Here is a 17,395-nt window from a genome sequence, read left to right as displayed (position 1 = left end):
GTGACTCAGTGCTTCTTCCCAACACACGCGCACACAGGCACGCGCACGTCCAGTGTGAGGCTCATTTTAAAGACATTCCTGATCAGACTCCCACATCTATCACAGCGGGTTACTGTAATCTGCGTTTTTACGCTAAATGAAGAGTGTGCGTTTGGAGACGTGGGGTTCTGTGGGGTGGAGTACACTCGCGCTCTCAGGTGAAAGCGCACGAGGGGGAAAAAACACACGGCTGGGCGGAGTCTGGAGGGAGTGGGTGTGGCGTTAAGTTTTTTACTCTTAGAGCAGAGACATGTAGACTGGGAGGCATTTGCAAACAAGTCTCTGAGTGGATCACAGGCTCTCCTGCGCTCATTTCAGCGCTCGCGCACGGACGCACAGGCTTGAGTGGAGTATCAGCGAGAGGAGCCCAGGGGGAGAACTGCACCTGTCCCACGCGCGCGGAGGATCCCACGGCTCGTCCTTATGTGTGGATGGGATCAAAGTTACATGGTGAGTCCGGGGCAGACTCCACATTTATACAAAGACAAAAAAAAAAGAAATATTTACTGTTTTCTTTTAGATATAAACTTTTTTCAGTTCGGTAAATTTCTTTTAAGTTTTTTTAAAACGAAAAGTTTTTATGGAACTTAAATTCAGGACAGTTAGGAGTTTAATTGTATTCACTTTAAAACAGTTGTTTCTAAATTAACATTTTTATAACATTTTAAATAATAGATTTAGAATTTTTCACACATTTGGAACATTTGAGTGTTATTATTATTATTATCTAAAATGGTTTCTTGGAATTTAAAACTTTGTTTTTTTTAATTGTTAATACTTTTTCAAAAATATGTTTTAAGTTTGACATCTGGACAGAAAGTGAAGAGGGAGAGGTCACTGAAACATGAAACTGAAAGCTGTTTTTTGTTTGTTTGTTTCTTTTTCTTCCCCTTTGACGCAATTTTGAAGGTGTTAATTTTTTTTAAATTATTTATTCCTCTCCCTCAGCTGTCGTGTTTTTTTCAGTTGGCCAGGATGTCTGAGAGCTGGATTGTTACTTGGTTGATGGTTTCAGTATTAGTTTTCGATGTTGCAGCTGTAATGCAAAGAAGTTTCTGACTTCTGCAGAGCAGAAAGAAATATTCAGTTTATTGTTTTAATGGGTCTCATTTAAATGGCAGATGGAGCTGAAGCTGCTGATTTAAAGAAATCTCTTTCTTGGTGGAAATGTTTGCGAATCCGTTTCTGATTTTAGTATTTTCCACATCATTTTATGTCTTTTGTAATAATTGTCTGGTCAGAGTTTGGTTCTGGTAAAGTGTTTAAAATAACTCATTAGAACACTTGTGCGGATTAATTTAGCATTGCAGGTGTGTAAAAGTGAGTTTTATTTGTACAAAAGCCTAAATTAAGTTTTCATGCAGCTATAAAGAATTTTACATTTATTTTCTGAGGGGGGGGGGGGTCAATTTTAGTTGTACATCTTTAAAAAAAAAAGGAAAAAAAATTCAATTGAGTCAGTTGAAAATGAAATCATTCTGTTCTTCAAGAAGACCTTACAGACTCTGATCACTGACTCTCCCCTCTCGCCTGCGTGGGACGAGCTCCTATCCCAGAGTGGAAATCTGCCTGTGTGTGTGTGGGATTGTCTTGGGTGGGATCATGTTTGAAGTTTTGTTTGCGCTGCCGTGGCCCCCCAAATGGAAAAGTTTTGACGCTCCCTTCCTCATTACTCCCCCCTGTCCATTACCAACACACGCACACACAGGCAGGGAGTTGGGATGATTTGCCGGTTCCGCTGCTTTGCCACTCTGCTTCCAATTTTAGCTTCATTCAGACACAGACAGCATTTCCTTCCTCTGTCTTCAACCCCAGGGACAGATGAGGAGGAGGGGGTCCAGAGCAAGGAAACACTGGGGATTTTACATCCCTAATTTGGAAGTAAATTTTGTGTTTTTGCATAAATAGAAAGTTTTGAGATGAAAAACGTCCACAAGACGTACAGGAATAAAAAAACAAAAAAATGCAGATTTGGAAAGAAATATTCAAAAAGTAATAATTTTGAGCATATTTTTGCTAACTATAAGTCATTCAATCCAAAGAAAATCATTTTTGAGGCTGTAGTTGTCTCTTTATTCTGCTTTCTTTAGTTTACTATGCAAACTTATTTTTTTACGACTTAAAAAGTAACGGCGGATCTACTGTCCCACAATCCAATAAAAGACTAGATTAGCCAGGGAAAAATAGGATCATGGGTTTGGATATTTGTGAAGACAATTATTCTCATTTTAGATGGTAATCAGACAGAATTAACCCTCTGCTGAATTCATGAATGAATCCCCTAATTGTTTCCCAAATTAGTTAACATTTAGTCTAAATGGTTCACAAGACGAGTAGTTTCCTGCCCGTTTCTTTGTGTGTGTGTGCCTGTGTGTGACATTAACATTAGTGACTCTTTCCTTTGAGTCACTACACAATAATCACTGATCTGTCTCTCCTTCTGTTTGGCTTTCCGTATTTCATCACTGATTGTATCTCCTTTATTCTTGTTTTTCTCATTTTTATTTCTTATCTCAACACACCCTTCTTTATATTTAGGTTTTAACTGGATTTTGCTTTCTTTGCTGCTGTTTTGGTTTTTGGTTTTTCTCTTTTTTTTCTTTTTTTTTTTAAATCTGAGCTCCACTTTTGCTCTTTGACTTTCAACAGATCCAAAAATAACGAACTTTTCTTTTTGTGTTCTTCTTGTAAAGGCGACCTCTCATAGCTCGGCCACATTGACCAGTGAGGGGGCACACACCATGGAGCAAGAGGACACACACCCCAAGATGGCCTCCACAGCCACCAGCATGCTGTCAGACGGAGCTGAGACGTTGACCGACACGGACGTCGACGTGGAGATGGAGGAGACAGACATGAGCACATGGACCGACACAGAGTTTGAGAAGAAGTGCACGTACATCGTCCAAGACACGCCGTGGGAGGCGGCCCCAGATGGCGATGGCATGATGACGACAACAAGAGCGGAGGTGTCGCTGCCGCGAAATCTTGCCTTCAAACACAAGGCTGGCAGCAAAGAGGTCAGAATATAACACACACACGGGAGTCGGTAAACTTTCTCTGCAGTCACAACGTCTGACACACATACAGGCAGAGAAAGCCATCTGCACGCTCTCACACAAATGAGTCAGTTGTGGGTCATGAAGGAAGAGGGGGTCGCATCTCGTAAAGTCTTCCCACAAACTCACACAGCAAAGCACCTTCATGGGAATATGTGTGTGTTGGTGAAAGAAGCTGGATTTGCACACAAACACAGCAACAATGCCTCTTCATCGGTTTGCATCCGTCCATGAAAACCCATTTATCATCCGAGAAAAAGCTGGCTCAGTCCCAGGAGCGCACTTTTATTACACCTTAAGCTCCGATTCCAGTCAGCAGGGGGCGCTCCGCAGCACCTTAACAGATGCATCTGCTCATGTTGCCTCACTTGTTGCATTAAAACACATCTTAAGCCACACAATATCCTCAGGAAGTGTTTTTTTTTCTTCCAGCTTTGATAAAATTTGATCTAATTTACCCGACAAGCACACCTTTAAATCTCCACAACAGGAAAGGATAACCCTTCTTCCTGATCAAACTGGATGTGAAAAAGTCAAAATGTCAGCCAGTCAAAGGTTGAACCCGAGATTGGATAACAGCGAGATAATACTCAGAATCAAAATGGCAGTGGCGACGTGATAAAGCGAAAAACAGAGGGTGTCGAGTGTCTGAGCAGACAAATGGGTTTGACGTTAACATCTGGAGATGAGTCTTTTCCACAGCTTTGATTGCCGTGACACTGAATAGTGTTTCACAATCAATCAAGTGACTAAAAGGGCAAACATAAACTTTCCTTGGCTGTCTGTTTCATCGTTGATTTGCTAAAGTCTTGAGGTACAAAAGCCAGGGTGCATGCTCTGTGTTTCCAGAGCATCTCTGGATTGAAAAAAAAAGAGGTGCATGACTGCAGGTTAAGAGATTGCAAATCTGTCAATTTTGACACTGTGGAGGAAAACCGGCGTGATCACATGGATTTTCTCATCAGGGTTTTATCAAGTGGAAACCGAAGCAAGTAAAAGGGAGAAAGAAATAAAAAGATGAGTCCTTTTTTTTACAATCTGATATGCTATCAGCTCGCATTCGTCGCAAGGAGGAGAGGAAGAAGGAAAAGCTATATGATCAAAGAAAGCTATGTTTTGGTTCAAAGGAAGAGGGAGAGCATTGTTAAAATCCTGTTAATGATCAAAAAAAAGTTGAGCACACAAGCTATCGCAGCCTTATGTCTGGTCCTTTTGAGGGAAAAGAGGAAAGGGGGATTTCCCACATCACAGTTTGGAAAAGACTTGTTTGTGTGGGTTTAGCATAAAAAAAAATGTGTCTCCTTTCCCTCCATGGCTGGAGCCTGAATCGCAGGCACTGCATAATCCCTCGCTTTTCTCCTCTTCCTCTTTGTCTGATTCTCACCCCTTCATCTTTGATTGTATCAGATGAGGAAGAGAAAAAAAAGTTTTTTTGATTATCTTGATGTCTTCCCTTGAGGTGTCTGAAGCGGCAGTGGTTTTGGTTTGATGTGGCAAACGGTGTAGGCGTGACTTGAACAAGAGAGGAGAGATTTGAGTTTTTCTTCAATCGGATAAAGACGCTCGTCATGAGCTGAAGTGCTTCTTCATTCCTTCAGCTGCCTGATGGCGTATTTGAAATGAGCCTTAATGTGAATGATGGATGTGCACATCAATATCAACACTCTGTACACTCGAATGAGGAACAATGGCCCCTGCGGTATACCTTATCACCCTATTTAAGTTGCAAATTTCCTAATGACTCGGCACGTCTGTGTGCAGGTGGTCGGCGTGTGCAGCAGAGAATACATCCCCCAAGGAACGCGCTTCGGCCCTCTGGTGGGCGAGATCTACACGGCCGACAGCGTACCCAAAGACGCCAACCGCAAATACTTCTGGAGGGTGAGTGCAGCGCTCGAAAACACACAACAGCACACACATTTCCTCAGAACCCGGAGGGACCCCTTCCTGTGACGTCACACACATCTAAAGTCAGTCAGTGGAACAGGAAGCCTCTGGGCTTGCTGTTTTCTGTGCGTGTACGAGGAAAAGGCACGGGGATGTGATGTCATCGTCACACAAATAGCTTGTCACACCGGGGTTCCTGTAAGCGCATGTATGCTCGCACACTCAGAACCATCACTACCGGTAACTAAGTGAGACCGTGCACGCTCACCAGCAACCTGCCTGACGCGGCTGTGTGTGTGTGTGTGTGCGTGGAGGGGTGGACTTGCTTGAAAAGAGTTTAACCACAAGCAGGCAGTCATAAAGGTGTTCCGTTAGTGCTCATATCAGAACTTCTCACACGTAGTGAAAGCAGAGAGTGGAGGGTTCGGATGAAAAATGAAAGACTAGCTGGTCTTTCCCTCTTCAATATAAGAGGATCTCCCCCCCCTTACAGACTCCTTTTCTTCAGCTGTCTCTCTGAAGGTGATGAAGGCGAAGAGATGCAGGTGGTAGGATTTGATGAAGAACAGGCAGAAAATGCCAACGTTTTAGATGTTTAGATTCAGATGGTTGAGAACATTTTAGAAGCTTATTTTTATGTTGAAATGATTCAAATGGGTCTTTTTCCTCTGGTTCCAGATCTATGCAGACGGTGATTTTCACCATTTTGTGGACGGCCTGGATGAGACTCGGTCCAACTGGATGCGCTACGTGAACCCGGCTCGCTCCGCCGCAGAGCAGAACCTGGCAGCGTGCCAGAACGGCATGGAGATATACTTCTACACGGTGAAGCCTGTCCCTGCCGGTGCCGAGCTGCTGGTGTGGTACTGCCACGAGTTTGCCCGCCGCCTGCGGTACCCGTCCTCAGGGGAGCTGATGATGCAGAAGCTCAGTAAGTTCAGGAACTTTTTAAAATCTATTATTGAGCAATCAGGCTGTTGAGGTGCGCTAAGGATGTCTTTTCTGCTGATAAAACACATTAGGAGGCAGGAGTATGCAAAAACAAAATCAATGATGAACCCGTGCATGTGCTCTGTGTCCTGTTGGCGCTGGTAAAGCATTACTGTTTTTGTGTGCTGCTCTGTCTCCTTCCTCTCTGAATGTTAGCCTGTCATTATCTCACACACACACAAAAGTACAAGAGCAACAACCTTTCATCTCTGTCAGTGCCATCGTTGTATTTCTGCGTGCGCGCCTGTGACAGTGTAATTACACACAGAGGGATACGGCCCCTAATGCCACAGTCTTCCACACTTAAAGACCCGCTTCTAACTTAAAAGCTGGCGCACACACAACCTTGCTCAATAAAAGGAGCGGAGACAGAGTGTGTTTGCTCGACTCCGTGCTTCACTGACTTTTTTTTATGAGGACAGCTTAATGTTCCCCTGTACTCACAATTGTTATCACTTTTTCTGCAGTATGACTTTCCTTACAGTCCACCTCAAACACAAACACACACAAAAAAAAAAATTCCCCCACATGCACTTTCACGACACAGCAGCTACAACGGCACTTATCCACTCTGGCCTGAGTGGATCAAAGAGAGCAAGCTGGGAGGAAAACAAAGACAGAGTGGGAGCTCAGGGCTTTCCAGGTGTGACTGCAGCCTAATAGTAGTGTGAGGGTGGCAGAGGGACCGGCCAGCCAAAGCGACTCCACTGCCAGGGGAAAAAATGCGCATGACCTAAGGGGCAGGAGGAATCCCCAGTCCGTTCACTATAGCCCCCCCAATTCCACCAGCACATTGTGTAAATGCCATATATCTTGTAATGGATTAGTGCCCTTTGTAGCAAAGCTTCGAAGGTCTACGGAATACGTTTGACTGTTGCTGCAGCTCATGAAATGGTTAAAAGGCCATGAGGAAGAAGCTGCTCTCTGACAGACATCTCAGCAGGTCACTCCACTCAAAAGAGTTTGTTTTTGCCACCTAAAAGACACCCAGAAAGAATAAAAATTCATGATTTAGTTGACTTTCTAATGATCTTGTGTGCAGATTAAACATGTTCATTGTTGAAGACTTACTCTGAGGAAAATGCTGGTTTTGGTGTTTTTAACGTGGACTAGTAGCATTTTTCTAAAGATGGAGGACACAGATAAAAAAAATTGAGCGTAAAATAGCATTTCTGAGTATTTCTTTATTCAAATTCTGAGCTGCTGTCTGGCTCAAAACTCTGCAGGTGGACGGCTCCAATATAGCTCAGCATTTTTGTTGTATCACTAATTTTAGGTTGGGGTTGTGAGGGGCTGTAAGCTAGCAGGAGAGAGTGTAAACTGAGAGCTCTCAGCAACAGGGAGGAGAAGGGGGGGCGGATTTGCTCCATGGCAACAGTTCCACCCACAACCCAAATTTCTAACAAAGTCCTGAATTTGGCTAAAAATGGCATAATCCTAATTAAAAGACCACTTGGAATGCTTTTAAAATGCATCAAAAAATAATCACAATGTGTCTTGAAGCAAAAAAATGCACACCGGTTGCTCCATAGGGGGGCACCAATGTTTCTAGTCCCAACCAGGTGCGATATCACTGAAGAGGGCAACTTTCTGAGCTTTCTCCAGCACAGTCATTGCAAAACTTTGTGCTTGGGTTGTTGCGCAAAAATGACTGGCAGTCATGTGACTCTTTTTAGTCCCCCTCCGTTTAGCATTTTCTAAGTATTAGCACTTAACAGCACCTGTCATCCATGTGTGTGCATGTGTTGTGTTCAAAGCCACTCTGGTTAAAAAAAAAAATAATAATAAAAAAAAGCACTCTCTCCTCCCACACTCTCACATTCACAACATGCCAGCACATTTACACCCCTCTTTTCATCTCAGACACATGCAAGCTCACACAGATTGTGCATGTGTGTGTGCAGTAGCATGTCGGCCAATCGCTGTGATATATTTGCCACTTAAAAAGACCAGCAAAGGGGTGGAGGAGTGGGTGAGAGGAGGTAGAGTAGCACCTCCTTCAGTTGACTACTTGAACTTCCTGGCAGAAGGGCCGTGTTGACAGATTGATATCTGCAAGATGGCCGCCCTGTTTGTTTTCTGGAAGGGGGATAGTGGGAGGAGGAAGAGGAGGAGAAGGAAGGCTAATTGATAACCTTTGTGTTTACACAATGCTGCAATACTACTGGAGAGAGGGTCACCGGTTGTCTGTGCAGGCGAAGAGGAGGAGGAGGGGAGGAGGAGGAAAATTTCCCCAGTGCCTGCACTTGGGATTAACTCTGACAACCTCCATATCTCTCACACACACTCCCCTCTGAGCGACCTCGCAGCAAAGAGTTGACCAGGCACTTAATGAGCTTATTGATAATAAACGTCTGCATTTTAAGGCCCTGTCTGTGGAAATTTAACAGCCACGATGTGCCGCTAATTGACATCCCGTGGCTTTTTACATTCACGAGCTCCCCTCTTAATCCACTCTTTCATCATGGAGAGGAGACAGTAGGTGTGAGTGACTGAGGAGGAAGCTCTCCGATTTCACCTCTGACCTGGAAACAATAGACATCGGGCAGAACTAGAGAGCGGCAGCTTGATCAGAAGTGTGCGTGTTGTCCAAAAGTAAGGGAGTCAACAAATCAGACAAGGTCTTTTGTGTGCAGGCGTCTCTATGTGTGTACTTTGTCACATTGTGTGGGCGTGTTTGCGTAAGGCAGGTGGAGGCCAAAATTTCTTCAGAATTTCTTTAGCAGGAAATACTCCATCAGGCCTGTCTGTCTGTCTGCCACCATCCCTGATTTTATCTTGATTTGATAGTCACACAGCATCTACATGGACCACGAACACATACACACAGGTGGTAAATGTCATGCCTTGTTTCTGTCTTTTGCCCCTTGCGATCATCAATTGTGTCACACAATAGACCCACTGAGGTGCTTCAAGTGTTCCTGAACACCGACACCCAAAATCACATTAGTTTTCAGGTGACCTCAGTGTTTTGTTTTTTTCTGATGACCTCCCCCTGACCTCATTTCTCTGTGTCTCTTCAGAGGAGTCACTTTTAGAGGGCAAGCACCATAAGTTGAGCAGCGAGGAGCATTTAGATGAAGCATCCAGCCCATCTCCTGTCAGGGTTACCCCAAAGCCACCAAAGAGGGAGCACAGCGTCCTTTCCATTCTGCGTGGCACCAACAGCACCTCGTCTGGGTCCAGCAAGAGGGAGCCCAGCCGGCCGCTTGTCACCCGCCCTCTTTGTGCTGACAGCCCAGAGCGGCCCCTGTACCCCCGTGCTCTTTACCCGGCTATCAGGCCCCACCCACACATGTCAGATGACTTCCTCAGTCACAAACCCAGCAACCTCGGCTACCCTTCAACTCACTCCCCTGGAAACCAGTCTTCAGCTACACCTAGTCCATCTGCAAGGAGCAGTCCAGACAGCACCCCACAGGGGAGCCCCTGTGGTCCTGCCCCATCCCCTGCGTCATTTTACCCTACCGGACTCGGTTCCTACCCTGGATACTCACCACCATCTGCCCCCCTCTCCACACAATTTTATTCTCCAGCAAGCCCCTACCCACGGTACCTCCTACCACATCACTACCCTCTTTCTGGTGGTGGTGTTCCTACAGTTGGAGGGATGATTCCTAGAATGTACCCTCTCTTGCACCCTCATGTGCCCCTCTTGCCCTCTGACCCAGGAAGGCACTTCTTAATGCCGGAACCTATGCACCCCTCTTCCTTTTCTTCCCACAGAGACCTCTTTCTACCTGGGTCCACCAGTGCCTTCACTATCAAAACTCCCCTGATAGACAGAGCAGGGCCTCACAACCCTTATTCTGGACTCCTTAACCCACACGGACCGGCCCGAACCCCCTCAAGTGGCTCCCCAACTGCGGGCACTGCACCTCCCAGCGAGCAGGTGCCCACAAAGCCTACCTCAGCCCTACTGGGCAACACCAGCGAACATCGTACTGATGAAGAGGCCATTAACCTGACAAAGGTGAAGCGGGGAGCCGGCTCTGCAGGCTACAAGGCGCTGCCTTACCCTCTAAAGAAGCAGAACGGCAAAATCAAATACGAGTGCAACGTGTGCAGTAAGACCTTCGGGCAACTGTCAAACCTGAAGGTGAGACTGGAGTTGTTTTTCTTCTTCCTTGCAACATGATGTCTACTTGTGTGAAATACTGCCCCATTATCATTCTTGCACTCTGTAAGGGCTGAAGTATAATCACAAGGCACTAAAGATAGTTAAAAAGACTAAAAAGAAAACAGAGTGTCCCCAGATGTTCACACCTTCAAATATTTAAGTTCATTAACTGAATCAAGCTAAGCTTTTTTTTTTGTTGTTTTCTTAACATGCAGGTTCATCTACGTGTGCACAGTGGAGAAAGACCATTTAAATGTCAGACCTGCAGCAAAGGGTTCACTCAGCTTGCTCACCTGCAAAAACACTACTTGGTCCACACTGGGGAGAAGCCACATGAATGTCAGGTGAGAGGCCTTTCTAAAAATTCTCAACCAAATGCGACGTGTGGCAGATTGGTCACTAAGTTCTTTTATTTCTTCTCTCCTTTCAGGTTTGTCACAAGCGCTTCAGCAGCACCAGCAACCTGAAAACTCACCTGCGTCTCCACTCAGGGGAAAAGCCTTACCACTGCAAACTATGCCCGGCAAAGTTCACCCAGTTCGTCCACCTCAAGCTCCACAAGCGCTTGCACTCCCGTGAGCGTCCCCACAAATGCCCGCACTGCCATCGCCACTACATCCACCTGTGCAGCCTGCGACTTCACCTGAAGGGTTACTGCCTGGCAGTAAACTCTGGCTCTCGCAGTCCGACTGTTTCCAGCCAGGCTGCTTTGGAAGAAATGCATCGCGCCAATGAAGAGATAGAGCGCTTTGATATCAGCGAGCATGCGGAGCGGCTGGACCAGCTTCCAGGTGGGGCGGAGATAGACACCATGTTGGAGAAACAAGTGCTGGGGATGCTGTGGAGAGACACTGAGATGAAGTCTCTCCACTTTCACCCCCATCACAAAGGCGGCTCCACCGAGCTTTTGTCTTCAGGCTACGGTTCGTACGAGTCTGCAAAAGAGACCTCTGTCATCAAAATGCGGCGCAGCAGCCCCGACTCCTCACTTCCTGTTGGCGTCACTGTCAAGCAGGAGTCAGACGATCATGCCTAAAGGACTTCATGAGCATTCAGGTCTGCTCGACGGGGCTTGTTGCCAGGAGCAACAACTGTAAATAGATATTTACCTTAGATGTCATCAGGAGTGACACCAGAACTATGGCAGGTTTTTTAAATCTATCAGGGACTCATGAACTCAGGGCTGCAAGAGACACTGTCCCATGACTACTTTGAGTGTCTATCAGTTTTAGACAATCATATAAAAAGGACTGACTTTTAGTGTAATTAATATAATTTTGCTATTCTTTTGTGGTTTTGTCTTTTTTATTGTCTTTATTTCTTTGATTACCCAGTTTGACCATATTCTAATTTATTATGCGTTTCGTTTGTTTTCAAAAGCAATAAGTGGATGGGACTGTAACACTGATAGGGGGAAAACCCTGTAAGAACATAGATGCTTGGGTTTGCTTTGTTGCCATTTCACCGCACATAGTCCCTTTTTATTTGTCAGTTGAAGTCCAGTGGCCTCTGATCAGCAGAAACGGGGGCGTCCACTTTTCAGGGTCTTACTTATTTATGTTCAGGAGTCAAAGTAGCAGTTTAAAAGTGGGAAAAACTTGCCAAAGTACGGCACATGTTCATTTGAAGAGCTGACTTTTGTTGTAGCTCTCCTTAAGCCCTTTTTTTGTTCTTTTTCTGATGACTGATTTATTTAATGAAACAGAAAAGGGCATTTTTTTGTATACTTTACAACAATTACCTCAGTGTGGATGTGATGATGTGATTGTGTGTTTCAAGGGACAGCTGAAGGTGGGAGTTTTCTATTTATTGATGTTTTTGCTACTAAAAAGGGAAAAACAGAACTGTTCTTCATGTGGTCCAAAAAGAAGTGGCAAATCCCACTTAACATGTAGCACATAACGAACTTGGGACTTAAGGGATGCCCCCTCCAGCCTCCCGGCCCGCCTCCTCTTGTCCCTCTTTTTTTTTTTTTTTTACTTTTTTGTTCTTTTTCTATGACACTGTTATTGCCCAGCAGGGATGTGAATGGGTTTGGGTAATGATGAATTAAATATATAAATAGGTGATGATGAAACCAAAACTGAAATGCACAACAAAATGTTTGAAAAATGAAAAAGGTGGACAAAAGAAGAAGGATTTAAGGGATAAAAATGTTGAAGAAAAGATGTACTTTTTGTGTATAAAATGTTGGCTTTTTTAGGTCTTTTGAGTATGTTTTTTGTTGTACGGTTGTTCTGAATTGTTATGGTTTAGTTGTAGAACAGTAGCATCTTCTTAAGCCCCGCCCATCCGCTGCCTTGTTAAGAACATTAGAGCACCTCAACTTTCTTTTATGCACTGACTCCCTTCTTCTTACTTCACTGTGTCCAAAATTCACAAAACAGGTCAAACTGCATTAAGGCCCCATCTGATGTTACTACAAATGTAATTTTTTTTCTATAGCAGCTCAGCAACTTCAGCTGAAACTCTGAAGCTTTAAGTCTTTCTTCTATGTTTTCTAATATTCAACCAAAGCTTATCTGTCTCTGGTCAAAGCTTTACTCCAAAGAAACATCCCCAAAGACTTGTCTGTGTTTACATTCTGGTTTACATAGTTATTTATGTTCAAAAAATATCAAAAACTGTAAATTATTATATAAATGTTCACAGTCCTAATCAAAACCCTGTTTTTGTGTCTTTCTTTGCTCTGTTGGTACATTAGATCTTTTTATTTAGGAAAGATTATGCATTTTATAATCACAAAGGCATTTCAGGCTTTTAAATAGAAAAGCTGTCAACGCATCAACGTGTATCTTAGTTGTAAAACAAGAGGAAATTACTTAACCTGCTCTGACACCTTTTAAACATATGTCAGATGAAATTTCGCATACTTCACATCCCCTTAATAGTAAAAACCTGCAGGTGAAGATTTCCCGCCCTCAAAGGTAAAACAAAGAGTGTTACATAATGCATTACACAGTAATTGTATCTTCCAGGAGGATAATAGGACACTGACACTGCTGGATTACCAAAATTAGCTCTTCAAATTACATTGGCCTTTGAAGGTTAACAATAAAAAAATTTGAGTTTGATCACATTTTCCATCATGATTCTTTTTAACTGTGGGATATAAAAATCACTTCAAAAGGTTCTCACCTTGCAGTCAAGTTTCTTTAAAACGCTGACTTTAACACAATTGTAGGGACAAATCGGTAAAAAAAAGGCTTAAAGCACATTAAAATGCACCCAAAAAACGTAATTAATAAAAAAATAAAATAAAATAAAAAATATTTTTGCATTAAAAAACTGCTGCGCATATTGAAAAAACACAATAGGTTTTTTGTGCACATGAAATATTACTTTTTTCATGGATAATGATGGATTAGCAACAAAAAAGTTAAAAAGTAAAAAGAAATGTAGTGTCTTGCTGGCTTGTTAAAGCTGGATATTAGTTGCCTGCACACCCTCAGAGTATTCTCACTAATCAGAGCAGATAAAACTTTTAAGATTGTTTGATTTGATATAAAAAAGAAACTTTGTGTTTCGACCGGAGGAGATAAAGATGCCCTTTTGATTAGAAAGTTGTAGTAGACGGCTCTCAGAACGGTTTCACTTTCAGACTATAAAGATGCAGACCTGAATTTATCACCACGCTTGTATACGGTGGGCATAGCTGGCATATTTAGATTAGATGGATGGATGTATAAAAAAATTAAGAGGCAGCCTTTTGACTTCTGAACTGAAGCTTGTTTAAACCCTTGTGCTATCTTAGATGACCGCACTCTTGCATTAACGTGTTTTCCCTACCATGATAAAGGTGGATTAAGGTGGAAAGATTTCATGTAATCCATGGACACCAGTGAAGATCACAAATCATTGAAGAAAAAAGGTTCAGCGCACTGTCTAGTGGGTCTAGATGACCCAACTCCCAATGTTAAAGTGCCTAGGATAGCACAAGGGTTACAGATAAAATAATCTGGAGTCAGTTGTAGTTCACCAAATAACCCCTAGGAGGATCTCACAAAAACAAACGCGTCCTCATTAATTCCAAAGTGAAACTCATTCAACTGTAACATTTCAAAAAACGTCCTTGCAGTTTGGTTCTAAAAACATTTTTTTTTTAACATTTCTGAAGCTATTTATAAGATGTATATTCAGTCCTTAATATCAATTTTATGTTTTCATACAAATATGGTGTTGTTAATAAGTCATAAATACAAATTCAAGGCGTCACCAAGGTGGGAACAGCCAAAGAGTTCAAATGAAACCTTTGTTAAAATAGCTGAAAACAGAATCCGACAGCGAGGCCACATTCCAGCACTGTGGGCCTCGCCTGGGGGAATGGCCTGCCAGAGGATGTGAGAGCTTCATCTACTGCTGATGTTCTTAAGAAAAAATTCAACAGCAGTTTTTATTTCTTCATGTATTTTTTTTATTCTATGCATATGTTTCTATATAGTCTTTTGTAAAATGTGTATGTATGATTGGGGGGGGGGGGGGGGCTTTTATTATGATTGCTACTGTTACTATTCATGTTATTTTTCTTAATTTATAAAATAAAAAAAAAAGTCATATGGAACAGACTGAGTAAAATGACAACATTAAATGCGCCTGCGGTAAAAAGGCTTAGGATTATGAAAGACTGGTATAAGACCCTAGTATTTTATTTTTTATGTATGAAAGAAACAAGAGAAATATAAAAAATTATTATTATTTTGAACGAGTTCAGTCTGACAAAATATGACAAGCTTATTAGTTTGTTCATATTAAAATATGATTTTAATATGAACAAACATTTTAAAGGCTTAATGTTCCTCCTACTTTAAGACCTGTGCATTTTCTAAATGTTTTTCTTTTCTTTTACCTTCAACACATCAGCTCACATCTCACATATTCCAACTTTTATCTCAAGCCCTGCAGTAAACCACTGCCTTTGGTGAAAAGTCATGAATCTTTATGTCTATTTCCGTGCAAACCCAAAGTTTAGGACTGGAGCAGGAAATGGGAACACGGCTCCCGCTGCCTCGTGATCTGTTCTGAATGTGCTCTGTCTTTTATCTCGCCATGCAGGAGGCACAGAGACAACATTACTCATTTAAGAGCATCAACGCCAACAGCCCATTCTCACAGGAAAGCCTATGGTTTGTTGGGCCGAAAAATTATGGCTTTAAACTCCGTTAGTGCAAAGTGTGAGATGTCCAGATAATGAGAAAAGCACTGGAACACTGAAATCTAAGACTGACTTCTCATATTTACAAAGGTGTGCTTTGTAGATGTTCAAAGACAAACTTTGTGAAACCAAAGAACCTCATGTTGATTTTGTTTTCTGAATAATTTGATCACTGAAAAAAAAAGAAGAAGACAAGATTCCAAGTTTTAAATGAAGGAAAAAAATTAATGGTTCAACCAAAATTTTAGACATTAACTGATCAATGCTGTTTTTCTTTCAGAAACTGATGCCCTGGATTCTTATTTTTACAGTTACGGGAGCATTCAGGCATTGACCCATAGCAATGAAAGGTGTATTGTGCAAGATGTGAACCCAAATTCCTTATTTCTACCAGAAAATAAAGTCTTAATCTTCTGCATTTTAAAAAAACAAAGAAATGAGTTTTAAAGTAAATCTTTAATCAAACTGTGAAACCAACTTCCTTTTTTTCATTAACATTAAGATATGTTCCCACACACAGGTACAGACTACTGGAGTAAACTGTAGAGTTAGGAGTTATTAAGTATTTCTATCATAAACATAGCCAAATACATCCTGGAAACAAAATCAGTACATATTTTCTACTACTCTCTGGTATTTACATATTTTCAATTTTATACTGAAGTTTGGAGAAACATATTATCCCTTGTGCCAGTATCCTAGCCACTTGAACATTGGGAGTTGGGTCATCTGGACCCCACAAGACAGTGCGCTAAACCTTTTTTTCTTTAACCCTTGTGCTATCCTAGGCACTTTAACATTGGGAGTTGGGTCATCTAGACCCACTAGACAGTGCGCTGAACTTTTTTTCTTCAATGATTTGTGAACCTCACTGGTGTCCATGGACTACATGAAATCCTCTTCACCTTTATCTACCTTTATCATGGTAGCGATAACATGTCATTGTAAGGATTGGGTCATCTGGACCCCATAGGATAGCACAAGGGTTATTCTACTATTCTGCTATCCATCGTCTGTACATACAACAATGAAGGACTATCAGACCAATTTGCGCTAAATACTGCAAACACACCCATCCTCCATTTCTAAAACACCGAAATGATCTGACTTTAGTGCATTCAAGACAGTTCAGTTTCTATATGAAATAAGATACCACCTTCTTATAATTTCCTAACAAAACATTTTTTTGAAAGAGATGGAGGATACAGAATAAGGAGGACGTTGAACAATTAAATTTAAACAACATTAAAAAGATTCTGCAATACAGTAACTGGTGTAAAACTGTGGAATGATCTACATTCAGAATTAAAACGTTCAAACACGTGTTACTTTAAAAATAAATACAAAGACATTATTTTTACTGTTTCAACCAAACTCAGTAGATACCAGTGATGTGGTCATTGGTTGTCCCATGATGATTGTAATGGTATTTATAATGTGATTATGATATGTAGGCGACTGATAACCCTCCAGCAATTTATTTTTTTATTCATTAAAGGGTTTTGTGTGATTGTTAAGGAGTGGGCATTAATAAGCTAAAGCTTCTGTCTATCTCCTTTTCAAAGATCTTATTTTTCTTAAGTTCTGTCAAATGGAACTTTCTTCCTCAACTGAAAAGGTTTGTTTGACAGAAAAAAGGATTATTGAACTATTATTGTTTTAATAATAGTTTTGACATGAATAAAATAAAAACAAAACAAAAAACCATGTAAAACATGTTAATGACAGAAAAAATTACATTGTATTGAATGTATTTTCAATTTTAATAACTTAAAAATGTGAAGGCAGTAAGCATAAACATGAAACTGATGCATTGCAGGACTTACGACATACCTGTTAACTTACATTCTTGCCCCCATGCGGCCCAAGCTGAGGATTGTGAACACATAAAACCCCGGATGCTGTCCAGGGTGTACCCCGCCTTCGCCCAACAGTAACTTGGTTGGCTCCAGCAGCCTTCTGACCCAAAGAGGGATTCCCCCCATTATAAAAATGGATGTATTTTCAAAATAAAGGAATGTTATGAGAGTGATGCATACTGTTGAGCCCCAAATTATGTTAAGATTTGCACATTTCATTTATCAGAGCACTCACTAATTGTGACCAATTACCTCAAATCCTTACTGGCTTACTCTAAAACAAACAGAG

At 42.0% G+C, this 17,395-nt stretch overlaps 1 protein-coding gene across 1 annotated transcript; it reads left to right on the top strand.

The window, feature by feature from the left end:
- Positions 1-303: 303 nt before the first annotated feature.
- prdm1 (PR/SET domain 1) lies at positions 304-12,759 on the top strand. Its single transcript, NM_001278886.1, is given in 7 exon segments — positions 304-489; positions 2,733-3,059; positions 4,860-4,979; positions 5,664-5,916; positions 8,999-10,074; positions 10,311-10,439; positions 10,526-12,759. Coding segments are annotated over 7 exon segments (2,538 nt in total). The 5' UTR covers positions 304-462; the 3' UTR covers positions 11,132-12,759.
- Positions 12,760-17,395: the final 4,636 nt, after the last annotated feature.

This window comes from Oryzias latipes, chromosome 16 (assembly GCF_002234675.1).
Source record: "Oryzias latipes chromosome 16, ASM223467v1".
NCBI lineage: Eukaryota > Metazoa > Chordata > Actinopteri > Beloniformes > Adrianichthyidae > Oryzias > Oryzias latipes.
Note: the sequence above shows the minus strand (reverse complement) of the source record. Positions and strands in the feature narration are given on the sequence as shown.